Source organism: Calypte anna, chromosome 15, assembly GCF_003957555.1.
Source record: "Calypte anna isolate BGI_N300 chromosome 15, bCalAnn1_v1.p, whole genome shotgun sequence".
Taxonomy (NCBI): domain Eukaryota; kingdom Metazoa; phylum Chordata; class Aves; order Apodiformes; family Trochilidae; genus Calypte; species Calypte anna.
Genome location: NC_044261.1, coordinates 3,026,063 through 3,052,469, shown reverse-complemented (window position 1 = coordinate 3,052,469; position 26,407 = coordinate 3,026,063). Strand labels below are relative to the sequence as shown.

Here is a 26,407-nt window from a genome sequence, read left to right as displayed (position 1 = left end):
AGTGATTCAAAGGGATACAAGTGGTTCAAAGTGTAAATAATTGTCAGGACCACCATCATCCCTTAAATCATAGGGTAGGTGGGTTTGAGGAGGGATCTCTTGAATAATGTCTGTAATTTCTTATCTTTTTATTGCAGTTCAAATATGGGAAAATTTCTTCTAAACATAATGGAAGTGTGAAGAAAGGTGTTATCTTTGCTACCTATTCCTCTCTTATTGGAGAAAGCCAGTCTGGTGGTAAATACAAAACCAGATTAAAGCAGCTCCTTCACTGGTGTGGTGAAGACTTTGATGGAGTTGTATCCTTTCTCTGGAGTTCATTTGATTGCAACCAAATTGCTATTTATTCTTGCATCTTTTAATACAATCTTGTATTTTTATTTGCTGGTATTTTTAGGTATTCTCTATCCATTACAATAGTCAGTTGTGTGCATGCCATGGCATTACAAGTGCCAGATCTTCCATATTGTGGCTACACAGCTCTGGTGCAGGAGTGTAGCTTCTGCAATTTCTGTAGAGAACACAGAAAACTTGGTTTAATGACCCTAAATTTACACAGAAATTTTCTCCTGTGAATTTTTAGACAAGTTTTTTCAGTATCAACAGCATTTCAAAGAACTTGTGTGTTAGTAATTGTGCTCTGAAATATTTACTAGTTAATTTTTCCCAAAGTTCTTAGTGAAAAATTACCAGTGTATTTTAAAGTTTGATTTACCTCTGCCACTTACTGTCATTAAATTTTTCTTGTCTTCCCACCTATTTGAATGAGTAGATTTTTCTGCTGTGTTAACTCCTCACCCCCAAAAATGTGGGGGGCCAAGTTGTTTTGTTTTTTTCCTTAATTCTGATTCAGATTGTATTTGATGAGTGTCACAAAGCTAAGAACCTGTGTCCTGTTGGTTCATCAAAACCAACAAAAACAGGTCTGGCTGTATTGGAACTTCAAAACAAACTTCCCAAAGCCAGGGTTGTTTATGCCAGTGCCACAGGTATGCACTGCTGGTTTTGTATTCATTGTCTCTCTCTGCTTTTACTGGCACTGCTACAGAGTGTGTTCTTCTCCTAGGTGCATCTGAGCCAAGAAACATGGCATATATGAACCGTCTGGGAATCTGGGGGGAAGGAACTCCTTTTAGGGAATTCAGTGATTTTATCCAGGCTGTTGAAAGAAGGTGAGGTTTTGAGGAACTGTAGCAAGAACACACATGGTTGTGGTTGACTCTGCTTTCCTGTTCCTTTGTCTTCATTCACAGTCCTCTGCAAACTTGTCCTGCCACACCAAGAGTTTTCTGACTCTACTAATTCTAGTAGAAATATGTCTTGCATAGTAAAAACATGTTTCCTTGCTTACAGGAAGTTTTCAGAACATTAAAAGCTTGCATAGCCCTCTTTAAAGTGTGGAAACCTTGAAATGAATATTTTGCTGCTCATCTTGAAAACACTGGATGTACTGAGTGTACTCAGTATAGTTGCTGTCTAACTATATGTAGAAGCCCTCTAATGCTTATGCATCAGTTTAGGCAGTTTCAGAGGAAGAAGTCTGTTTTTTTCTGGCATAAGAACCCAGTTCAGCAAAACTCGTGTGCTGCTGCAATGCATTTTGTATTTCACAACTTAGTAGATACCTAACTGAGAGGCAAGTAGAAAATGCAACTGCTACATTCCTTGGTGGGTGAGCATCTTCATAAATTAATGTTTTTTGCCTACTTAAAAAGAACTTTGAACACTTCAAAATGCTATAGTAGGGCTTAGTGTGCATTTTCTTGCATACCATCTACATGAGGTAGGATTTTTCCAGACTGTGCAAGTGCAGCCTCCACTTCATTACCAAGTGTGTATCAAATGAGAATAGTGAAGCTACAGGCCCAAGCTTGTGTTAGTTTTGCAGTTGACTTTTCTGCTCTCCAGGTGTGTTGCTCTTGGAGAACTTCAGTTGTCTACTAGTTTAATTATTTTCATGTATCTGAATAGCTTAATACAATTTTTATTCATTATTTTAAATCTTCAGTGGAGCTTGTCTTGCAGTGCAAGATTTTTTTTATGTATTTGGATGAACTTCATTATCCAGTTATAGTTTTTAAGGTACTGTTTCCTAGTGCATGCCAGGAAAGTTGGGAAAAAGTAACTATCTGAGGGTTTATACCTCTTGGTGTGAGACAGGGAAATAGTTTTATGTGAAAGCTAAATTTCAATACACCCTTCAACTAGATGTGTTTAATCAGTGATTTTTCAAAGCATTCCTTCATGCTTGTAAGCATGCTATTTTCTAAAGCACTTGAGGGTTTTTAACAAATCTTTGCTCCTGAAAATTCTAATAACTTATATTTGTTTCTTTATTTTAGAGGTGTTGGTGCCATGGAAATAGTTGCTATGGATATGAAGCTGAGAGGAATGTACATAGCAAGACAACTGAGTTTTTCAGGTGTAACTTTCAAAATTGATGAAGTTCTGCTTTCACAAGAATATGTTAAAATGTACAATAAATCTGTGAAACTGGTGAGAACACCTTTTTAAACTTAATTTCTTTACTGCATTGGGAGGTTGAACTAACTTGGTTTCAATTTGACTGCTCCTGAAACAGTGTGGAGTCCTGTTACCTGCTGAGAGACTGAAATGGGATCTTGTCTTACTATAAGGATTTCTCTATCTAAAACCTGGCAAAAATCAAGGGGTTTTTCCTCTTTGTAGGATCTGGCTTTTTACTTAATTATGGGCAGTGTTCTTTGCTTTCTCAAACTGTCTGTACTAATGGAGAAACTAGATAACAAAATTTGCACTGGTAATAATGTAAATATATCTGCTGCCTTTCATTAGGAGCTTAATTATCATCTGCATTTCCTAAGCCATAGCTATTTTCTGAGCTTTGTTTGATGTCTGATGAGCATCTTTAATTTGCAGTCCCATGGTGCTTTAATTTTAAACTTCTCTTCTGTTTTTATTTTGATATTAAAGAATGTACCTCTGTAGCCTTGAAAGGTGACCTGTAAAGCAATGAATGTTTTCTTCTCTAGTGGGTCAGTGCCAGAGAGAGATTTCAACAAGCAGCTGACCTGATTGATGCAGAACAGAGAATGAAGAAGTCCATGTGGGGGCAGTTCTGGTCAGCTCATCAGAGGTTTTTCAAGTACCTCTGCATAGCATCTAAAGTGAAGAGGGTGGTGCAGCTGGCAAGGGAAGAAATCAAGAATGGAAAAGTAAGTTGATCAAGACCTGTTTTGAAGTATCCTTGTTAAGTGCAAAGCTTTTAGATATTTTTTTGTTGTTGTTCTTAGCATTTTTGTACATAGTATGGTTTTGTACTCATGGTGTTGGAGTTATTTAATGAGCAAAAATGAAGTTACAAGCCAATCAGTCATCTTGGTAACAATGCCTTGTATTCATTTGTCCCTCAGTGTGTTGTTATTGGCCTGCAGTCAACAGGAGAAGCAAGAACATTAGAAGCTCTGGAGGAAGGTGGTGGGGAACTGAATGACTTTGTTTCTACAGCAAAGTAAGATTGAAATTTGTTAGAATTGTCCTTTATTAAATTAACCTCAGTCCATCTTACTGTGTGGGTGGTGTTTTGGCCTTTTGTGTACAAAACCTGGATCTCAGTGCACACTTTGGTACCCTGTAGCACCAATGTTCTTTACTTAAGCTGCCTGTTCATAAAACGTGACAGAATTGTTCAGTTGAGCCATTCCTTAGGCCCTACTTCTGCTGCCACTCTGAAATTATGTTTTCAGGTGTGAAGAGCTGGGACTGGTCTGCTCAGATGGGGGGATGGGAAGACTGGCCAAGTGTAAACTGCACTTATACCAGTGCAAGCTCCAGTCATGACTTCCCTCTTTTATCAGAGGAACCAAATCCAGTCCTGAGAGTCCCTTGCTGAAGATCTTAATTAATAGGTTAATTTGTCATTTAAATGCTGAGCAATAACAAAACAGCAGTTGCTATGCCACTTGATACCAAAATTTAACAAGTTATAAGTAACAGTGCTGTAAAGTCAATGTCTCCTGCTTCTGAGAAGCTGACAAATACAGTAACATGGGTGGTAATTATACAGAGTGCTGGTGTAACAGCATTCCAAAGAAATAATTCTTCAGAGAAGTCAAACAAGCTGTGAAAATGCTACAGGTTTTGCTTTAAAGAAATGCAGATTTGACTGAGGAACCCTTTTTTCTTCAACAGAGGAGTATTCCAGTCTCTTATTGAAAAGCACTTTCCAGCTCCTGACAGGAAGAAGCTGTTCAGCTTGTTGGGAATTGATTTGACTGCTCAAAGTAATAACAATTCACCCAGAGACAGCCCTTGCAAGGAGAACAAAATAAAGAAAAGGAAAGGTAACACTGTAGTGGAAATGGCAATTTTAGAGCTGCCTAAAGGTGAACTCTGGAAAAAATTTCAGAATATAAATGTCAGAGTATAAATATCAGTCATCCATGAAGCAGCATGGATGGGAAGTCTCTAAGACTTCTGTTAGAAATGTCCATTAATGATTCTGAAACTGCTGATGAAACAACCTGAAATGCTGTTTACTGCTTTGCTCAGAATCAGGTTGATGGAGTAAGGGACCATATCCCAAAGCATCTTGCATGTGTAAGATCACTTCCTGATGCAGTCACACAAGTAATTGATTTGGTTTTATTGAGGCTCACTCAAGGGAAGACAGATGCTAACCTGGCTTCCCAAACTGATTATGTTCTTACCAAAAAGTAGGTGGTGAGAGGTCTTGCTTAAAACTTAAATTTAATTCTTTTAAACAGATCAATATTTAAAAGTTGAGTATTTGTCTAGTTTGGATGCTGTGGTGGTAAAACAAAGATCAGAGGTAGAGTACAATGTCTAAATTAACTTTTTTTTTCCTTCTGGGGTGATGGAATCAGGTGAAGAAATAAGTAGAGAAGCCAAAAAAGCTCGCAAAACAGGTGGCCTTGCAGGTAGCAGCTCTGATGAGAGTGAAAGTGAGTCTGATGCTTCAGAAAATGAAGAAAGTGACAATGAGAGCTCCAGATTTTTGAGTTCTGGAGATGATGATGACTTCAATCCATTCAGAGATGAATCCAGTGAAGATGATGAAGATGGTGAGTAGCTGTACTTGCAGATAGGATGTAGGATGGCTTTTTAGTCAATAATTGAAACATTCTAAAAATAACTATTTAACTTCAGATCCCTGGCTAATTAGAAAAGAGCATAAAAAAAATAAAGACAAGAAAAAGAAGAAAAGCATAGACCCAGATTCTATTCAAAGTGCCTTACTAGCTTCTGGTCTCGGATCAAAGCGACCCAGCTGTTTTACTTCCACTGTTGGTACCACCACTTCTAGTACCAACACATCAGGTAAGTTTCTTTTGGTGTCATTTTGCTTTTTAAACACTTGGGCAGTGGAATTCTCCATCTTAAGAGTCTCCCTTCAATTTCAGCAAACAGTAACACAAACAGCAGCTTTGTAACAAGTCAGGATGCTGTCGAAAGGGCCCAACAGATGAAAAAAGAACTGCTTGATAAACTGGAAAAGCTGGCTGAAGATCTCCCACCTAATACACTGGATGAGCTTATTGATGAGCTGGGTGGTCCTGAAAATGTTGCAGAGGTAGGTTTGGTGTTCACGTTCAGATAAAATGTATGTTGGTTTTCTCCTGGAGCCATGTGTCACCTGGTGGTGGTGTTCTTCAAGGTTTGAAGTGACTTAAGTATCATAAAAGAGAACTTGTTTAGTGGTTTTAGACAGTAGTCTCACAGGGATAAGAATATAGAGTGCCTCAGAATTAAAAAGAAGCTTGAAGATGGTATTAGAATATAGAGAAGAGCTTTGAATAAATAGGATAATTTTGAGACCATTTTCAGGGTGTTCCACAGAGCAGACAATGGCATCAACCAGAAAAAAACACCCAGATTCTCTAATGTGGTTTTGCACTTGGTATAAATCACTGAATCTGTTTTAAGGTTGATAAATGAATAAGTAGCATCATTGCATGAAGTCTTTGGGCAGTTAATAATTTTGATTTTGCTGTGTAATGAGCTTGTATTTCCTTTTATTCTCCAAGATGACAGGTCGCAAGGGGAGAGTTGTGAGCAATGATGATGGCAGCATATCCTATGAGTCAAGATCTGAGCTTGATGTGCCTGTTGAGATCCTGAACATCACAGAAAAGCAGAGGTTCATGGATGGAGATAAGGTAAAGAACTTAGAAAAACTTTCCAGGTGCCATTGACTAAGTTACTCAAGTTGTGGCTCTCCCATTATTCCATTGTGACTTTTAAGGTACTCTAAGTACTAATTAGAATGCACTTCCTGCTCACTGCTCTGTGTTTTGTTTTTCAAACCAGTATGTTCAGTCATCCTGTCTAATTTGTGTGCTTCAGTTTGAGTGGCCTGGGCTTAGGAGATGTGCACACATGGCCCAGGCTGAAATCTAAGCTGGCCTTGTAAATCTGAGTCTGTTTAAAAGGCAGATAAACCCTCCACATCTTTGATTTCCTTATTGGGATTACCATGCACTTCCAAGTCCATCATTTTCCAAGAGGAAATAATGAAACTGTGGGAAACCACTGGTATGAGAAGGAGAAAAAACTTGAGGGGCTGAAGGGAAAAGCTGGAGCTTGGTTACCTTGACAGTGCTGGGAAGAGTGATAGCTTTACATGGCACTTGGAAAGAAAATACTGACTGGAATGATGTTAGAATTGAAGCTGAGAAAAGGAAGAGGGGAAGGGAAAAATAGCCCAAACAAGCTTTCCTGTGATTCATTTGGGACCTGCTACCACAAGAGGGCAAATTAAGTAAATGTTGCTGCAGCTTGGAACTTGCACAGTCTGTTACACTGGAGGATGGATACATCTTCCTCTGAGTGACTTGTCTGCAGTTCAGACATTCACATTCTTTCAAGGCAGATGTGTTCAGAAACTGGAATGGCCACATCCTCCTCCTTACACAGTGTTACCTGCAGCTTCCTATCAGAGCAAGTCCCCCTTGGCCTTTCCCCTCTCCTTTCTGAAGTGCAGAGAAACCTGCCCTTTGGAATGGCCAAACTGCAACAGGCAGCTTGCCTTCAGTCCCAAAGAAAGGTGTTGCTGACAAGTAACATGAAAACCACTCCTTTCACTCAAAAAAACCTATTAGCATTTCTTGTTTTCTTCCCCCCCACTTCCTGAAAAGGGGTGACAAAATAACAGTGAAACTATTCCAGATCCACCGTGGTAGTAATTGTAAAACTAAATGTTTTTAGAAGCTGAAAAATGAATCTTGATCTTGGATTTCTTGCTAATTAACAACTCTTCTCATGTTAAAAGAACATTGCCATCATCTCAGAGGCTGCCAGCTCTGGAATTTCACTGCAAGCCGACCGGAGAGCTAAGAATCAGCGACGGAGAGTTCACATGACTCTGGAGCTGCCCTGGAGTGCTGATAGAGCAATACAGCAGTTTGGTAAATAACTTTTTTTTTATCCTTCCCCTAGCAAACTCATAGATACTGAATTTATTGCTAATACGTGGAAAATAAGAGTGACTGAGCAACCTCTGAAAGGATCTTTCCAGTCTCTTACGCACGGGCAGAATCAGCTTTATCTGTAGTCATAGTCTTGAAAGTTTTGAAAGAAACCTAGCAAAAAAAACACCAAAACTAACACTGCATCTTGGGGTTTTACATATTAAGTGTCTGTAGGGAAGTTGCCACAACTGTAGAGCATTTGTGTGCTACCTCTTCTTGGCTGTATTACAGCAGAAACTAATTTTCAGCAGGATTAAGTTCTAACTTCTTTCTTTGCCTTTCACAACTCATGGTTTATTAGAAATGTTCAATGAAGTGGAATTTATTTAACATCTGTGATTCTACTTAATTATCCAGGAAGAACTCATAGATCCAATCAAGTGACTGCTCCAGAGTACGTGTTCCTAATTTCTGAATTGGCAGGAGAGCAAAGATTTGCATCTATAGTTGCAAAAAGACTGGAGAGCTTGGTAAGATTGTTTCAAGAAGTCTGATCCTTCATTTCAGAAAACACAACTTAGATTTCTTTTTGTTAAAATCTGATTTAATGACAAAGATGTGTCTTTAACAGGGAGCCCTCACTCATGGTGACAGACGGGCTACAGAAACTCGAGACCTCAGCAGATTCAATTTTGACAACAAGGTGATGGTTTGATGTCTGTTTGAAAGCTCCTGGTGCTTGTTCCACAGATGACAATTCCTGTTGAGGAAGGATTTCTTCCACCTCCTGTGAAATGCTTTGCTTTTAGCTGTATTACTTGCTGACAGGGGGCCTCTTTCCCAAGATAGCCAGTAAACATTCTTAATGATGTTTGCAAAGCCATGTGGAACACAAATACCTCTGTAAATGACCTTTCTGCATTTGCTAACAATCCAAGTCTTGAGTAGGGTATGTGTCTTCAGTCACAACCCCAAGATTAATTTGGCAATTCTAATTAGAAATTAAGAGTGGGCTGTTTATATAACGTAGTTTATAAGTGAAAAGCTAATAACCAGGTCCTGTTACTATAGCAGAGAAAAACTGCTTATTGAGAACTACCAATAGTTGTTAAGTTGTGTGTGCTTGGGGCTGAGGCACAAGCTCACATTGTTAGAGAATTTTTTTTTCTTGTGCAGTATGGCAGAAATGCTTTAGAGATTGTTATGAAATCCATTGTGAACTTAGACTCCCCCATGGTCTCACCTCCACCTGATTTTCCTGGAGACTTCTTCAAAGGTAAGCAGAGTTCACTGGATGTTATAGCTACCTCTTGATTCTTCTGCATTATGCAGAAAATGTAAGTGATTTGAGAGCCAGAAGACATTGTTACAATTCAGATTGATCACTTGGCCTGGATAGGATCTCACTGGATGTAATTCTTATGCACATCGTTTAAAGTTCTTATATCAAACAAGCCATGAGCTGTCCAGGAATGTTCTAGATCCATTTGGCCAAAGTTTTGCAGACAGTTCTTGAGCTTTATTTTCCTGTTATCTGTTGCAGTATCTTTGTTCTCCTGGGGTTTCATGTGTAGTGTCACTCCCAGCTTTCTGTGCTTCCTGGAAGGGCTGAAATTGCAAGTCATGTATTTGAAGGGTGTCAGAAATCTTGGAACTGGCTCCTAAAGCAAGGCTAAGCAAGCTGTTACTTTGGTTTATTTTTAGATGGCAAAGCAACTCTCATTTAATTTCTTTTTTCTTAGATGTTCGTCAGGGATTGATTGGCGTGGGTTTGATAAATGTAGAAGACAGATCTGGAATACTGACACTGGATAAAGGTATTTATGTGTTTAGTTTGTCTTTAGAATATCACTAAGAATGTTTTATATCGTGATAGTGGATTCCCAGCAACAGAACTGAAGTTGTAAGTATCTAAAAAGTGATTTTTTGGGGGGGGGAACTTTTTAATGTTTTCCTTATTGCTGAAAGAATGAACTGAGGGAGTCTTTGGGATGCTTTGAATTCTGATTGAGAGCTTGTTGTCATCAAGCTTAATCTTTCTTGACCTAATACACTGTGTTTTTTAATCTTTTTTTTAAAGATTATAACAATATAGGGAAATTCCTGAATAGAATTCTTGGTATGGAAGTACATCAGCAGAATGCTTTGTTCCAGTACTTTTCTGACACGTTAAATGCAGTTATTCAGAATGCCAAGAAGAATGGGAGATATGATATGGGCATCTTAGGTGAGTAAATCCATTTCTCAGTGTTCTTCTGCTTAAATAACAACAGAGAAACAAAATAACTCTGTTCTTTCCTTTAAAGATTTGGGCTCTGGGGATGAGAAAGTGAGGAAGGCAGATGTTAAGAAGTTTTTAACTCCTGGATATTCTACCTCTGGACATGTAGAACTGTACACAGTAAGTTGGCTCTGAATCATCATTAATGAGCTGATGAAATTTGCCAGAAAGTTTTATAAAAACATGGCAATATTTTGGTTCTGCAGTTCTTCAATTACTGTGTTTGACACTCCCCCTGCCTTGCTCTCTTCTAGATCAGTGTAGAAAGAGGAATGTCTTGGGATGAAGCAACAAAGATCTGGGCTGAACAGACAGGTCCAGATGATGGATTCTATTTATCACTACAGGTAAGAGTCTTTGTCTCTTGAATTATGTTCAGAGAAGTTTGGGGGGAGGCAAACCAAATATTCTGTTTCCTGAAAAATCTATTGTTAAATTAGTTACTAATCAGTTTTGCAAAACACTTTCTTTAAAATTCATGTTAGGTTTAATTCACACTAAGTATGAAATGCTCCTTTTTAACTGCTCAGGATATTTTCTGCTAGGAATCTGAGCCCAAATTAATAATTCTTTTTTAAAACTGCATCCAGAAACCAGATGCTTGCACTTCAAGGAAAAGTTTTGATATTCATGTAGATAAGTGGTACTGTCCTGATTGTTACTGTGCTCTCACTGCAAGCACACTATGAATACTGTCAGCATGTTTAAACTTAAAGATTTTGGGGTTTCTCTTTTGTTTTCAGATAAGAAATAACAAGAAAACTGCTATTCTAGTAAAAGAAGTGAATCCTAAGAAGAGGCTTTTTTTAGTATACAGACCAAATACTGGGAAACAACTCAAACTAGAAACATGTGCAGACCTGAAAAAGAAATACAAGAAGGTAACCATTAAAATAATGAGTTTTAAACTTAAAAAAAAAGTTAAATATAAGGACTGTTTTCTGGGTTTGTGTAGAATTCTGTCAAGTAAAAAAACAAGCTTGTTTTACCAGCAGAGAGCTTGTATTTGGGTCCTTTGGTGTGTGCACTGCTGTGTCCAAAGCTTTCAGAATAGAAATAAATTGCAAATATAAAGTGAAGTTCAGTGAATCAAGGCAAAGTTTTGCTTCTGTGTAAGATGTACAAACATGTTCTCAAGTGTGCAGTTATGTACAGTGTGTTCTGAGCAGTGACTCTGAAGCTTCAGCTGGTTGCTGATGATGTTTTGAGTACAGTAATGGATTATTTTGTTCAGAGGCTGGTGAGGTACCTGACACATTTATGGTGTTGAATTTGTAAAGCTCTGAGACCAGGTTGATTATTTATTGAAAAAGCTCTGAGATTCTTCTGTGTTAAAGTTTTGCTCATCCTTTGAGATGGCATTTCCATTTAATAGCCTGAAATTACAGGATTATGTTCCTCTCTTCATCATGGGAATGCTGGTGCTCCCTCTGTTCTCAGAGTAATGAGCAAATTGCTTTTGTTCTGTGCAAGTCTTGGTGTGTTTTACTTTATTCCTACTTTGACTTTTCCAGGTACCTTCTGAAGATGCTCTGCCACACTGGTTGGAGCAGTACAATTCTTCTGCAGATACCTGCACCCATGCTTACTGGTTAGTGTCTGTGCTTTAACTTCAACTGCTCACCTAAACTGGTTTATCTGTTGTTCTCTTTTTCCTGTGAAAATTTGAGGTTTTATCTTAAGAAAATGTGTCCCATGACCAATTAAATGACCCAACCTTTGAGTGGAAACACAAAGCTTTGCACTTGGTCTTCAGTATATGATTAACACCAATGTATAAATTGCTCTGCAGTGCAGTGACCCAGGAGCAGTTTGTGCATTTAAATGTCTTGAGCTGCTCTGTTGTTGTGGTAGGATAGTTCAGTTCCTACTTGGGGGCAGGGGAAACATTTCTACTTCATGTAGAAATTGGAGGGATGTCAAACAGCTCTTGTGCTACTTGTGTGTGAACTCTGCAGCTGATGTCCTCATTCCTGAGGAGCAGAAGAAGGTTCAGATTAATATTGGATTAATTGGATTAATACTAATATTGGAGTTTCTGAAGTACACTGATCAGATTCCAGTTTCCTCTGTGACAGATCCAGGTTCTCAGGTGATACAGATGAGTGGTGTCTTTGGTGTCTCTACATCTTAAAGGTGTGAGCTTGAGCAGCCCAGCACTTCTCCCAGCTTTACCCATAGAGGCACTCTATGGATAAAGTCCTTCTCTTACCCTCAGCTGTGAAGAGGTGTTAAATAACTTCAAGTCTCATTTTTAATTGAATTGCAGAATTTTATATGACCTTTTTTCTTTTTTTTTCTGTCTGCTGCAGGAGAGGCAACTGTAAGAAGGCAGGCTTGGGCTTAGTTTGTGAGGTGGGACTCCGCTGTCGAACTTATTACGTCCTGTGTGGTTCAGTGTTGAGTGTCTGGACAAAAGTTGAAGGTGTTCTGGCCTCTGTGAGTGGCACAAATGTGAAAATGCAAATAGTTCGTCTAAGAACAGAAGATGGGCAGAGGATTGTAGGTAAGTGGCTGGTTTGCTCCTTTATTTCCAGCTTCAGAGTGGAAGGAAGTTGTAGCTTAAAATTCTCTCGACTTCATAAAGCTGCTTCTGAGAGAGAGGGCTCTTCAGTGAGGATGTTGAGGAGGGCCAGAAGTACAGCAGCTGAAATCAGTATTTCTAGGACCAGAACTGGTTTGAGTCAGGTTAAAGAAGGAGGAGATTATTTATTTTTTTTTCCAGCAAGGCTTTGAAACAGTTTCACATTCTCCAGTTCTTTTGATTTATTAGGAACAAAAAGTGTCACGTTCAGCCTGTTCCAGCCAAGCTACCTTTTGAAACAGCAAAGGCTCCTCTTTGTTCCCACTGCTGGCAAAGAATAGTAAACCCTTGAAATGATTGTTTTCAAGGCTGTTGAGCTGCTAAAAGTCATTTCTTTTGTCTCTAGACCTCTTAGTGAAGCCCAAATAGCAGGTGCTTCAGAGCCTGATTTTTTTTTCCAGATAAATAACAAGAAAAGTGCCATTCTAGTAAAAGTGAGTCCTAAATGCCCCTGAAGACACATTATTTATGTAAAATGGCACCTTCTTTCTGCTGCTTCACAAGCTAAGGATTGAGTGACCCCTGAACAGAAACTTCTGAGTGAGAAGCAGAACTTGTAGTGTGCTTGGTTGGGAACAGTCCCAATGGTGGAATCATCAGCCTGAGGTTTTAATGAACAACTTGTCTGCATGTTTATGAAACTCCTGATTTTGTTGCTCTTTCCAGGTTTGATCATTCCTGCAAATTGTGTGTCACCCCTTGTAAACCTCCTGTCAACATCAGACCAGTCTCAACAGCTTGCAGTACAGCAGCAGCAGATCTGGCAGCAGCATCACCCACAAAGCATCACCAACTTCAACAACGCCTAAAGAGGACAAGCTCTACAGGTGTTGACTTTGGTGTTTGAGGAAAAGGCTGTAAAAGCATATCACTTGCATAAAAATCAGGGACAGATTCCAAAGAAATAATAACTTTCTCAGTTCAGTTGTGTGCTCTCAACTACTTTGGGAATAAAGAGATCTAACAAGGTTGGTAGAACTGAAAGCCAGCAGTTGTTTATGGTGGTGCATCTGTCTTTCCTTATGCTCTCTGTAGTGCTTCCTGTTTGCTTTTACTTTTGGCCTTTTAAGCTACAAAACCACAATTTGTTTGAAAATGCTTGAAAATCCCCAAGCAGGCTTTATTTTTATCTTGTCATACAGTGCTCAGGGTTAACGCAGTGCATCAATGCCATTGCTGTGGGAGATATCCTTGAATGCATGTACTGAGTATATATATAGAAAAATATATATTGGGTTTTTCTCTTCAATTTATGAGTTTATAAAAAGCATGAAACCTAGAGGTTGCACATCATGCATTCAGGTTCCTTCCCAGTTTCTGTTTGACAGTGCATGTCTTTGGAAACAGGCATGGACAGGATAAACACACGAGACAGAAATCTGGAGAGAAACACAATCTTAGTTGTACAGCATTGGTTATTGCATTTTTATAGTGTTTATACCCAGGTGTTGCATTTTTTTCTGATTCTCTCCTGGGGGTTATATATTTGAGTCTACAACATGTTCTTTTTGTGATAAACATCTTAAATTAAAATGAGTTCATTTTTAATGTATTAATGGTATATTCCTAATGTGTACTGCAAAGATGGCTGGATGCCTATTTTCCTTAAATTGAAGCATTTCCTTAATCCGAGGTGGTTATGGAAACTTTAAGTGCAAATTCACTTCCATCTCGCATACAATCTTATATTTTTTACTTCATTAATGTAATTTAATTTGTCACTTGTAAGATGAAACCTTACTTGAGCTGTAAATTAGAGAATGGGAAACACTTGAGGGTTCCGCTGTATGTGCTGTTTCTGTTACCCAGTAACTTGAATACTGTTTAATATGTTGTAAGACATTGTAGAGTTTATCTGGAGCTGTTTAAAAGAAATTGTAATGTACAAATGTGAATAGTCACTTATCTATAATATGGGTAAGTTTTGTTTTGCCTATAATAGTAGATGTTTATAAGAAAGTGAAGGACAATGTTTGTCATTTCTTGCTTGCACAGGTTGCACTATTGAAAAATTGAGATTGTATAAACCTGTCCAAAAAACCCTACAAGATAATGATCTTGTAGATGTCAAATAAAAGTTATTGTACTAACAAGAAGTGGAGTCTTGTTTAGGCAATTACTCTATTCCAAGAAAAAAAAACCAAACAACTAACAAGTCTGTACAATTGGGATGTGACAGGATTTGGCATGTTCCAGTCTGCTTTAACCTGGCTTCTGTCTTGCAGTCCAGATATCTCACTTCAGCTCATTAATGAGGTGCCTAAACCATCAGCATCTTTTCTGTAAGGCTCAGCTGACAGAGCAGCACTCACTGGTGTGTGGGGCAAGTCTCATGAGAAGTTTTTCCCTAAGAAATGGGGCCAGAAGCTCCACGAGGTCAGGCTGAAAGTCAGGGAGAGAAATCTGGAATGGTCCTGGGGATGGATCCCCTGCACCTGCTTGTGGCTAATTGGAAATAGAGACCCAGAATAGGGCAGCAAGCTCCTCCCTGGTGTCACAGTGCTGGCTACAAGTCTGTAAAGTCCCTGTAATGCAGGTGGTGGGGTTGTGGAACTTCCTCATCCTCTGGGGAGCAAGGGGCAGCTCCCCTGAGTGCTGTGATAGCAGAGGAGCTGATGGTGCCCTAGACAGGGTGTGTGAGGATGCTCCTGTGTTTGGTACCCACCACTATGTATGTGGCACCCAGTCCAGGAAAAGTAATGGGATTTTGAGAGGAATGTTGACAGATCCTATTGCAGCAGTGAACCCAGCTGCTGGTTACAGCAAGCTGTGTGTGCACTTCACTGTCTTGTCCTATTTGGTGTGTAAACTTCAGCCATCTGAGATTGTAACAGTATTTTAGCTCTTAATCCTCAGTAAGATGGTTCTAGAAGTGGTAGGTTCACAAATGCTGATTTTATTTTTTAAACAACTCATTATTTAAACACACTTCAGTCCCTAAGTGCTTGTCTTGGCCTCTTGTGCTAACACTGGTTGTCAGGATGAGCAGATACTAAATTGAATATTCTCTGTATGGGTAACCAAACCATGCTACTTTGTTTCAGGAGTTTATAGCATGTGCTGTTCACTCACAACCTGCTTAAACTTCCCATAGATTTGTCCCCACTATAGGGGAAAAAAGCCCAAGAGCACTTAGAGATTCTTAAGAACTGTTCCCATTCCAGAAATCTGTTCCTCTTCTTGCTCTCCTTTGCTTGCTCTCTGCTGTTTGCCACCAGCAATGCCTTGGCTGTGACTTTGGTACTAACACATCTGTATCCCCAGCTCTGGAGCACTCTAACATCTTAAAAGCAAAATACAGCAGCCTTCAAGCTACAGAAATGTTTCCTCTTGAAAATTCCTGCTTGGTTGTTGGGGTGTGGGTTTGTTTGGATTTTTTTTTTTTTTTGGTAGTTGTTCCTTGCGTGAGCTGCTGGTAAAGCTTGGGAGAGAGAAAGAATATAAATAGTGGGGATGGGATGAGGAGCAGCTCTGCAGGATCCTCTTGCAGCACTGCCCATCAGACAAACATCCTCAGAGGGAGCAATTGTCATGTCATACAAATCAGCAGGCTCAGTAGGAGTGGGCTCTTTTTCCTCCTCGTGGGCATTGATCTGCTTTGTACAAACCATCCGAACTGGATATAAAATTAACAAAGGATAGATGGTTCTGATAACTGGGGCAAAGCTCCATGTAAAGTGATAGCTTCTCTACTGCCTGAGTTTTGGAAGCATGCTGGAGAAGGGGGAGAGACAGATTTAAGGTGACTTGGGAATTGAAGGAATGAAATTTGGGGTTTTCTTTTTTAAGCTGTCCCTTGACAGCAGCTAAATTGTGTCTTGTTAACTGGTTTTGTGTTTGAGATGTGTCTGACACAGTAAATGCAATTAGAACCCACTAAAGACCCCCTCTGCACAGCAAGTTTTCCATTTTTTTCCCCAGTTGCCATTGGGAACACTCACCTCTTGTAAGTTCCCCAAAGATGCTCCTTGTCTAGGCAGTGAGTAGTATTTTCTTTGTAAATGAAGAAAGATCTGCAACCTGTAAACATTTGTCAAGTGAATTATCAAGAGGTTTTTGTATTTTTCTTTTGCATTTGAAATAAGCTTCATTCAGATTCCATCAGTCTGTACATATATAAAATGTATGTATATAGAGATGTTAAAGGCTACTGAAATATTGAATGTAAATAACTCTTGTTTTCCTTTGTGGTTTTTTTTTTTCTTTCATGACCTTCCCAAGATGTATTCCTATTTTCTCAGCCTGCCAAACAGGCAGTTTGTGTGTACTTTGAAATATATATAGCATACATAAACCTTGCAAGGGATGTCAGCATCTGATGTGGATGTTCTGTGTTGTCATCATTTTCTTCAAACCTATCAATTGTCCTCCATGATCCTTTTGATGTTGTGTGGTTTTTATTCTGTATTTTTAGTCCATTATATATTTTCTTGAGAGAAACTGGTTCCCAGTGTCTTTCAGTGACTGGTATTGACTTCTTAGTGCCTGTAGCAGAGAGAAACAAACATTTGAATTTTCACAAAGTTTCTTTTCTCTTTTCAGTGCATTTCACATGTTCAGCTTTAATTCTGGATACCTTTCCATTTTCTTCCCTTTCTCAGTATCTCCAGTTCTGCATTCACTGAGCACCTGCAAGTTTTAAATTAAAGGCATTAGCAGTAGGACCTGCCCACTCTCCTAGCATGTCAAAGTATGATTATTACATTCAGATTAAATGTTACTGTCTTAAAAGCACTCTTGAAAGACAGTAATTTGCAAGTAGTCAAGAAACATCTGTTGCAGAGTGTTTCCTGGGAAAGTTTTAAGTTTCCTGTAATGGCTAAAAGTGCAAAACAGAAGTAATGGAACTTTCTTACCTTAGGTGCATATTTTTAATTGCCTTAAAAAATACATTTATATCAAAGAGATTACTGAGAAATCTCTTGAGCTGTCTCTTATGCAGCACTTAAGCTTCCAGCAGTTGTCACACAGGCTTTGCCCTTCTCCTCTTGCTGGGTTTTTTTCCTGAATTAAGTGGTTTGCAAGGTCCGGGGACTGGAGAGTCATGACAAGAAGCTCCCAGCTGCAAAGAGCAACAAACTACTTCTGGTAGCTTCTGTGGTCAATAACCCACTTCAAAACTAAAAGTGGAAGAACAACAGAGGTGTTTTTGTCATGTGCTGGCAGCTGTGCTTGCATGGTTCCCTCTCACAGAAGTCAAGAGGTAATTGCAGCCACAACCAGGGCTGAGAGCAGCCTCAGACGTGGGAAACCTCCAGGGCTGACGCTTCAGCTGGGAGCAGCCTCGGCCTCCTTTGCTGCTGAGCTTGCACATGGGGTTTGGAAAGCAGCAAAAGGAGAAAAACGTGAGGGAAGAAAACACTGGGAATACCACAGCTGGAACAGCTGAGGGCAGATTCCCTCTAAAAGCTGACATTAAAGAGAGGGGTGAATAAAAACCTAGCGAGAATACCCAGCACCTGATGTGCCTTGGGATTCTTTTAATGGGTCCAAGATAATCTTTGAGTGCACAAAGTTGGAGGTAATAAGAGTCAGGGATAGGAACTGGACAAGTTTAAGCTGGAGCCAGAACTCACCCAAGGCATTTTTTGCCTGCTGTGTCATGGAGCTGTGTGCAGGTTTCTGCTGAACTGCAACCCAGGGTGCTGCTGCTGCTTCCCAGGAGAAAGAGATCAGTGCTGAGAGGAGAGACTGGGAGTGCTGGAGCAGGAGCACTGGAGCAGGCAGCTTCACCAACAGGGAAATACATTTGGTGGGCTCTGTAAAGTCCTGTAAATACCCCAACCAACATTTGTTGGGTTTTACTGGGTAAGAGTGAGGTTTGGTTTGGGTTTCTGAATTTGGTTGCATGACTTTAGTGAGACAGGGCACCTGCAGAGGAGTTTTTCCATATTTGATTTTTAGGGAGAAGGATAAAGACATTTCTGCTGACATTTCTGATCACACACGTATCTATGTATCTCCTTTCTGGAGTGGAGAGGATAACCAGTTAAATGTCAGCTTCACTGCAGGCACATAATGGCATTTCTATTTGCCAAGTCATCTGTTTTATTTTTCAGTTGTTGACACCAAGTCCCACAGCCTACAGAATGTTATTTGGGGTGGGTGTTCACTGCCTCAGCACCTTCCATGGAGGGGCTGTACCAACCCCTGCAAGAACTTCTGCTGCAAGACTACCCTGTGCACCAAGGCTACACTATTTATTTTAACTAGAACTTTGTTATTAAAACTTCTCCAGCCCTACACCTTTAACAGTCCCAACGTGACAAAGCACCACAGCTGAATAACATTTAAGGTGAAGAGTATTTGTTCTTTCTTTTTTGCCTTGCCCTAACTGGAAATCACCAACCTGAAGGGTTTCCTCCTCCAGTGCAGTGTTGTGCTGTGTGTCCCTGTGCTCTCCCTGACAACCCCTGAGTGTTAAATAAATTAAACCAACTACTACTTTGGAAAATTTCTTTCCCCTTTTAATTTTCTTACCCATAGAGATGTTTATACTGGAAAGCCTTTCAGTAATACTTCTGCATACATTAAACACTCATTGTTGCTCCATTTCAGGATCCTTCAGACTAATGGAAACCATGCTGTAACAATCCAAACATCTTTTCTTTCAATCTATGGCATTTAACCTGGTTAATTTCACTGCTTAATTAAACTGGGTTTATTGGTAATGAAGAGCAGATTCACAGCATTCCCTGAATACTGATTGTAACAATCTTTAAAAAAGGAGGAGAGTTTATAAATAAACTTGTATCAGGATTGGAAAGCAGCAAAAGGAGAAAAAGGTGAGGGAAGAAAACACTGGGAATACCACAGCTGCAACAGCTGAGGGCAGATTCCCTCTAAAAGCTGACATTAAAGAGAGGGGTGAATAAAAACCTAGCAAGAACATCCAGCACCTGATGTGGAGATCCTTGACTTCTTCATATTTTATGCACAGCATGCAAATATCTTGCCTTTATCCAAAGAGTCAGTTTGGTATAAACAGACCTACCTAATCATGTTGTTGTAAGTCATTTTGGATTGACTTTCATTCTTATTTTCCCCAAATCTGGAAAAGTGATGCTGCCAAGTTCTCAGCAATAACTGAAGATGCCCAAACCTCAGAATTTAATTATTCATTTTCATAAAGCAGTGTGCTGTGTTCTGTAAGTAAAGGAGAAATGCTTTAAGAGAGGTTTGGATTGGCTTTTTTCCAGTATGTAAATAATAGACCTTAAAAATGCCAGCAAGGCAACTCATGAGCTTCTACCTTTGGGAGTCCAGATCTGGTTTATATGTTCCTTCTACATTTATAAGCTGGAAGAACTGACTGTGACTGCTAAAAATAAAATGAATTGCAGGGCAAGAAACACAGATCTCTATCAGCTTAGCCAGAGTGACTAAGTTGCAAGTGTTTTAATTACTCCTGGGTAACATCACCCCTGAAGTTACTTGGATTGAACAGAAAGGTGGATGTGAGCAATGGAACTGGGAAGATCTCAGTCTGCAGCTGCTCTCTGCAAACCACCCCCTGCATTACCTGCAGCAGGACTGGGATCTGGGAGGAGGCAGCACCCAGGATCAGGACTTTTGTGGCAACAGCTCCTTCCTACCTGAATTCAGGAGGAGCTTCCCAGTTCTCCATCTTCAGCCCCAGCTCAGGCCTCAGGACTGCAACGTAGCTGCTGAGCCACGTGGCTTCCACTGGCCCTTTGCTGCTTTCCAGGATGAAGTAGAGGAAAACCCGTGTGTTTCCTCCCTTGTCTGGCAGGGAAAAAGGCCTCAGTGCTCCTGGGGAGGATGCCCCAGCCTGACCTGCTCTCCTGAACACCCTTTTTGGGCAGGTGGACCCAAAGGTTCCTGAGGGCTGTGCCTTTGCTGTTGCCTCAGCCATGCTGTGTTCCATCCTGGCAAGTCTGGCCTCAGAGTGCCCACTGTGAATGACAGACAGCACTGTCTGCTGCCAGGAGTGTCTGCCAGGGCTGTAAATCCTTCACATCCGGGATTGTCCCTCCCTCTCTCTGCTCACACTGGTGATGACAGGGCCAGCCTGGTGGCTGCCCAGCTGCTCCAGCCATGGTGGGACCCAGAGGGTGCCCTCTGTGCTTCTGCAGGGGGAGAAGAAGGAGTTCATAGCTACATTACAGGGCAGGAGGCTGCTGCTGTCACTCTCAGGCAGACATTTAGGCAGAATTTGATTCTTTGGCTGCCAAAAAATAGTTCCCACTTCCAAGCCCTGACCCTGTGGGCATCACCGTGTGGCACTGCCTTGGCTGGGAGAGTGAAACCAGCAATGGGCACTGCAGCTCTTCACAGCCCCACTGAGCTGGGCACTGAGCCTTTCACTTGAGTGATCTGGGTGTGCAGACACAGGAGCTGAGCAGGAGGCATCTTCAGGGCTCTCACTTCTGCATCGAGCAGGAGCTGAGCAGATGCAATGGACTCACCCTGGCAAAAGCTGTGTCTGAGGCTCCAGCCTGGGTGAGGGAAGGAAGCCCCAGGCCTGGCAGTGTTTCTGGGGACTATATGGTGCCTACCCAGAGCCCACCAAGGAGCTGCCATGACAAGCACCACACCCTGTGGGATTGTGCTGTTGTGTTGCTGTGATTTCCCCTTTCTGCTCTGTGCTCTTCTCTTCCCCCCCCCCCAGTTGTTGTGAAGCTCCACATTCCTTTCCTCTCAGTCATTTCCATTTTCCAGTCCTGGGCTTTGGTTCCAGTCTCTTCTCTGCTTCCTCTGCTCAGATGACCACTGGCAAACCAGGGATGGAACCATCAGGCTTTACAGTTGGTGTTGAAATGAGGCTACCAGGGACTGAGCTGTTTGTGCCTCTTCATTATTTGCTTCAAGAACGTGTGACCGGTCTGGTGACACCTGGTTTGCACTTGGAAGGTTTCTCCATCAGTTTTTAGCCCAGTCTGTCCCTCCAAAAGGTAATTCTGCAGCCATCCCAGGTGTCACTTGAATGCTGACTTCACAGGGGCACGATTTGATGAGGACATTTGGGTGCCTGACACCCGGGAAGCACCGCAGCCAGCACTCTGCTTGGCTCTGGATTCCTCCACTCTGGGACATACAGAGCAGGTTCAGGAGCTTTCCCAGACAGGGCTGGGATGAAAGCAAATCTCAGAGCCTCCATTGCCTTTGCCAAGGGGTGGGTATTCCCTGGAGGGGCCCAGGGCTGAAGGGGTGGGAGGCAGAGGCAGCAGTGGCAGCTCCGCACCCCGGGCTGAGCCGCCCTGCTTGGCACGGCCTTCAAGGGCTCCTGAGTGGGAGGAAAACTGGAGTCCAGCCCGCAGGGACAGGAGGGAGAGTCCTCTCAGGCAAACTGTAGGATTTTCAGCAGGGTGGAGCACTCATTTGTCTGGAAAGATGGTGCAGGGAAGCCCTGTAACGTGGGGATAAGGTGATAATCCATCCTGCGAGCAGCAGCAAGGAAGAAGCCCCTCACCCCAAATCCCTCACCCCAAACCCCTCACCCCAAACCCCTCACCCCAAGCCCCTCACCCCAAGCCCCCCTGGGTTCACCCCATGTTTGTCAGGGCCTGGAGAGCTGCCTGTCTGGCTGGGGGGGCTCAGGAGCTTTATTTGCCTGTCTTAACGACTGAAATGAAGCTGTTTTCTTTCTGCTCTTATTTTCTTTGCTGGTTTTCATTGGAATCTGGGCTGGTTTTGATATTGGTGCCTGGTGCTTGTTTGCCTGGCAAAGAGGAAAACTCTCATTATAGAGATTCCAGGCCTCTGCTTTTGTGGCTGAGGGTTTGGAAACTTCTCCTTCCCACTCCGTGGTCCTCCAGGGAGACCTCCAGCTGCAGCAGGAGAGCACAAGGCTCGCTACCCAGGCTATCTGGAAGGTAAACCCTGAGTAGCACTAAGGCCACTTTATGTTAACCATTTCCAGCCTCTCCCAACAGCTTCCCAGGTACTGTTTGCTTTTTCTCTGAGTGGCACACACCATCTCCGAGGCTGAATGTCCCCCTCAGAGATGGAATGAGCCTGGAATCAGCTCCTCAGCCCATAGGGCAGCACCCGCCCGGCGATGCTGAGCAGCTGTCTGCCTGGCAGGGCTGATCCACTTGGCAGCCAGACAAAGGACTCAGGAGTCAGAGGAAAACAAGGCTGGGAGGGAAAGTGGCTTCAGATAATACAGCATCTGGCCTGGGAGGAACCATCTGAAAGTGGGGAGCAGGGCTAGGCTGGAGGAGAAAGAAAAAAAAAGAAAAAGAAAAAAGGAAAAAAAAAAAGTTTGGGGAAAATGTAAAGCCTGTCTGGAATAGGCATCCAAACTTCCATCCCAAAGCACTGCAAGCCTGACGTGGGCCAGGAGCTGGGAGAGCATTTCCCAGGGCCTGGCTCAGGGCTGCAGCAGCAGCTCTGCCTTTGGCACTCTGTCTCACAACCCCCCCCTCCTTCCAGAGGGGCTCAGGGGGCTGTTTCCCGCAGAGGGGGAGGAGGAACCCAGAGCTTCCAGGCATGTTTTGAGGTGTGAGATGAAAAGGCAACAGGGGTAGAGCTGAGGAATCTGTGTTTCTCTCCAGGACTGGGTGTTTCTGGTGTGTTTAGGTGAGGATGGAGCTGTGAGCAGGGAACATCAGCCAGAAAGCAGACTGGAGTGAAGGGACACCGAGGGCTGTCAGCTTTATCTGGGGAACAAAAAGAGCAGGAGGGAAACCTTGTCCCATCAGCAGGAAGCAGTTGTAAGGAACAGAGACAGGAATGTAAGGAGCTGTCGCAAGGCGATAAGAAAGGAGCAACAATGGAGCCAGAAAGCATAAAATGCACCATTTTTCCTCCCTGCCAGCATCCCAGCCAACCTCAGGAGCATGTGAAGTGTCCCTGGAGCAGGGCCTGGGAAGGAGGTGTTCTTTCTGCACCAGGAACTTCTGGCTTGTTACAATTCCAGCAAGAAAGGCACTCAGCAAAGTGTCTTTTAAAATGCTGCGTGCTAGAGCAGACACTCACTTGCCTCTGTCACTTGTGTTCTTCAAATAAATTAATCCTGCCTTCACTCAGGACTTAAAAAGCTTCAATTTTAGCCTAGGCCCATAAAGACTTTTCATTTAATTTTGTATTATCATTCCTAGTTTTAGCACAAGAGAGTAGTTTGGAGACTTGCAGATTAAATTAGTGCTCAGAAACTTGTGGGTGCATCTCTGATTATTTTATGTATGCTGCTGGATCCCTAGAAATGTGGAGATAAGTATTTGATTATAAAGTCCCCCCAGAAAAAGGAACAGACTTCCCATATCTTTGCCCTTGCTGCTACTCAGGTTTCTGTGGTGAGTTAAGGACTGGAACATCCTCAAGTCACTCAATTCATTAAGCCTGACAACAACTAATTACATGGAAATTAACGTGCAAATGCAATGTTTTACACATGTCAAAGACATGCCAGGAAAAAACAGGGTCTTGCCTGTGCCATCTTTCATTCTTCTACATTGCTGATTTAATCCAAGATGATAAGAAACAAGCCTAGTTTGGGCTCTCTCTCCATTTGCAGGTCCCCAGGAGTGACACAGTTCTGCTGTCACCCATGGCTCAGTGTCTTCCCAATCCAAGGGGACAAACAGGTTGGCCTTAAAGCATGGCCCAAGGCTCCAAGCTCTACCCTGCAGAGTCATCCTGGCAGCCAGCTGCCAGCACCTTCCAACATCCCACTTTGCATGTGTATTCCTGACGCCCTAGCCAGAGGGGTATGGCATCTAACCTCACCAAGCTTTGGGAAGGGAAAACTCAGCTGAGATCAGTCAGAGCTTTGGCTAAGCAGGGGCTGGAAACTCAGTGGAAACACTGGCTGCTCAGTATTCCCAGTGGTTTGGGAGGAGCTGAGGTGAGAAAGGCAAAACAGGAGAGGGAACAGAAAAAAATGTAAAGAGGAGAAAAGGAGGAGGGGGACAAAGTGAATATTGTAGATCTAACACAGCTGAGGCAGCTGTACCTGGAAAATCCATCATCTGCACTTGCAGATGAGTGAAGAGATAGGCACCTCTTACTGTCCATCCCCCCTTGTTGAAAAACACAAGCACAGACATTTATTTTCAAGTTACCTCTTAGTGTGGGAAAGGCTTGAAAATGTCACACGTGTGATAAAATGGCTCTGCTGTATTTCCTGCTCTATGACTTGGCCACTTGATGATTAAGAGCTGCTCCTGCTGTCAGTAAACAAGACTCTGCCATCGGTCTGCAGGGACCTGCGGCTTGCTGCAAACAGCCTGGGGCACGAATGCTGCTGGAGCTGGAGTTGCTACACACGATGCAGAGCTTGCATGTGTGGAACACAACTCTCAGCAGTGCTTGGGATATAAAATACGTTTAAACTGCAGGCAGTCCCTCCCAGGGAGCTTGAATCTGTGGTCACCCTGCTACCCAGACAGCCCAGGGTCCAAGCACAAGGGTGGTTTTGTTCTTGTGGCCGCACCTGGTTCAAAACAAGAGGTGAATCCACAGAGCACATCGCAGATGGGAAGAACTTGAAGGTACTTCCTACCCCAGCTGACTTCAGAGATGGCTGCAAAATACCAAGAAGCAGCTTGTAAAGTCAGCTGAAGCTTACCCAGCACCTGAGGCCAAGGGTAAAGTTGTCTTTTACCAGGGTTTCATGTCCTGTGCCACCACTACCAGAGAGCTGCACAGCAAAATGCAAAATATTGAGCTGTGGTACTGCTGGGTCCCAGTTTACAGGACAAATAACCTGTCCTCACCATCTCGTCAAACCTGACCCTCAGTTTGCTCCAAAGCTAGCAGTGTCTTGTGCTGAATAAAGGGTAATCTTTACAGGATCAGTTCCTTACCCTTCCCTCCTGGAATATTTAATATTTTGAAGTTGTCATTCAAAAATAAAAACCATGCAGAACACAGGGGTTCTTGTTCTTCTCAGCGTTGCTCTGAGCGCAGTTTTGTTGAGTTGGTGTAAAGCCGGGAAAAACAGGGCAAGCTTGGAACACTCCCATTTTGCACTCACTTGGTGTGGCTGTAAACAACCACACAGCAATGGAAAATCCCAGAGCAGTGTGCCCCTGGCCTGCAGGGCTTCAGTGGCCTTCCAAGAACCATCAGCAAAGCAGTTATTTACAAATCTGGAAGCAAAACTTTAGGGATGCAAAGCTCCCACTCAGGCCATGCTGGATGTGAGAGTTTATCAGTGCAGTCTTTTAGGACTCTGAATCAGAATTACACTGTTAAGTTACAAGCATCAGGGTGAAAATATTGCAATGGATTCTGTAATTCTCTGCCTGGGGCTCTCGGGTGTCCTCTCTAACTGACCGGAGTGTGGATCAGTTGTTGTAAGGATTATCTGTGCCACTCTGGGCTTCTCCATGACAGCTGGAGCCCTGTACTTGGGCTGGAGGTAAAATACAAGATCATGTATTTCACCTGGTACCAGTTGTAATTTGTAGATGTTCCTTTCCTGCAGTGGGGCACAGGGGGCTCAAAGGTTGGATTGGTTTTCCCATTCTGCCTCAGTTTTCCTTGATGTGGAGGAAATAATCTCACTGCTGTTTCCATGTCTCTACGATAGAGATGCTGCCTCCCTGCATAGTGAGACAGAGGGACTATGGGCCAAAACCAGTGCCATTTAATAGGAATTTCCCCCTAAATTCCACGCAGCAGGAGCATGTTCTATGAGTTTGCTGTTATCAGCATTAAGAGCAGTGTAGAGCCTCGGATAGACATTAATTGGCATGTGCAATAAAACTACCAACTACTTCACCCATCTCAGGGTGGCTTGATACAACATTTGTGTGGGGCTCTGCCTGATCTCTGTACTAAATGAGAGGTTGTGCAGGTCCCAAGCAGTTATATTACTATAAAACTGGAGTAATTTAATGATTCTAGTGATGTATTTGAGATTAATCAATATAAGGAACAAACCTGGGTACCCTGCAGTGAAAAGGATGAGTTCTGAAGTGACAGACACAGGCTGGAAAAGCTTTGTAATTTAACCTGCAAATTTAGATTATTTAATTTTGGGGGGGGGAGGGAAGGTTTACTGTGGCTTGCAAGAAGAAAACGAGTCAGTTATCAATGAGATTTGTATTTATTTATTAATCCCTCAGAAGCTTCAATTTACATTAACCTTCAAGCGGAGAGAAACAGCGGTTTGGAATAAAAAAAAAAAAAAAGGCAAGGAAGCAAGGTAGATTTTTCTTT

The 26,407-nt window shown here is 42.2% G+C and overlaps 1 protein-coding gene across 4 annotated transcripts in view; it reads left to right on the top strand.

Annotated features, from left to right (window-relative positions):
• Positions 1 to 16,588, top strand: part of SBNO1 (strawberry notch homolog 1) — a 31,413-nt gene extending 14,825 nt beyond the window's left edge. For 3 of the 4 annotated variants that reach the window (XM_030460821.1, XM_030460822.1, XM_030460824.1), the window contains exons 11-33: positions 138 to 299; positions 854 to 989; positions 1,067 to 1,172; positions 2,343 to 2,496; positions 3,012 to 3,194; positions 3,393 to 3,490; positions 4,171 to 4,322; positions 4,866 to 5,063; positions 5,149 to 5,319; positions 5,403 to 5,572; positions 6,027 to 6,158; positions 7,271 to 7,406; positions 7,827 to 7,939; positions 8,041 to 8,112; positions 8,586 to 8,685; positions 9,152 to 9,226; positions 9,490 to 9,636; positions 9,716 to 9,810; positions 9,945 to 10,037; positions 10,434 to 10,571; positions 11,205 to 11,281; positions 12,003 to 12,196; positions 12,941 to 16,588. In XM_030460821.1, the coding sequence (XP_030316681.1) occupies positions 138 to 299; positions 854 to 989; positions 1,067 to 1,172; positions 2,343 to 2,496; positions 3,012 to 3,194; positions 3,393 to 3,490; positions 4,171 to 4,322; positions 4,866 to 5,063; positions 5,149 to 5,319; positions 5,403 to 5,572; positions 6,027 to 6,158; positions 7,271 to 7,406; positions 7,827 to 7,939; positions 8,041 to 8,112; positions 8,586 to 8,685; positions 9,152 to 9,226; positions 9,490 to 9,636; positions 9,716 to 9,810; positions 9,945 to 10,037; positions 10,434 to 10,571; positions 11,205 to 11,281; positions 12,003 to 12,196; positions 12,941 to 13,083 (3,045 nt within the window). In that variant the 3' untranslated portion in view covers positions 13,084 to 16,588. The remainder of the gene's footprint in view (positions 1 to 137; positions 300 to 853; positions 990 to 1,066; positions 1,173 to 2,342; positions 2,497 to 3,011; positions 3,195 to 3,392; positions 3,491 to 4,170; positions 4,323 to 4,865; positions 5,064 to 5,148; positions 5,320 to 5,402; positions 5,573 to 6,026; positions 6,159 to 7,270; positions 7,407 to 7,826; positions 7,940 to 8,040; positions 8,113 to 8,585; positions 8,686 to 9,151; positions 9,227 to 9,489; positions 9,637 to 9,715; positions 9,811 to 9,944; positions 10,038 to 10,433; positions 10,572 to 11,204; positions 11,282 to 12,002; positions 12,197 to 12,940) is intronic. The other variant, XM_030460825.1, reaches the window with a different exon arrangement.
• The last annotated feature ends 9,819 nt before the right edge of the window (positions 16,589 to 26,407 follow it).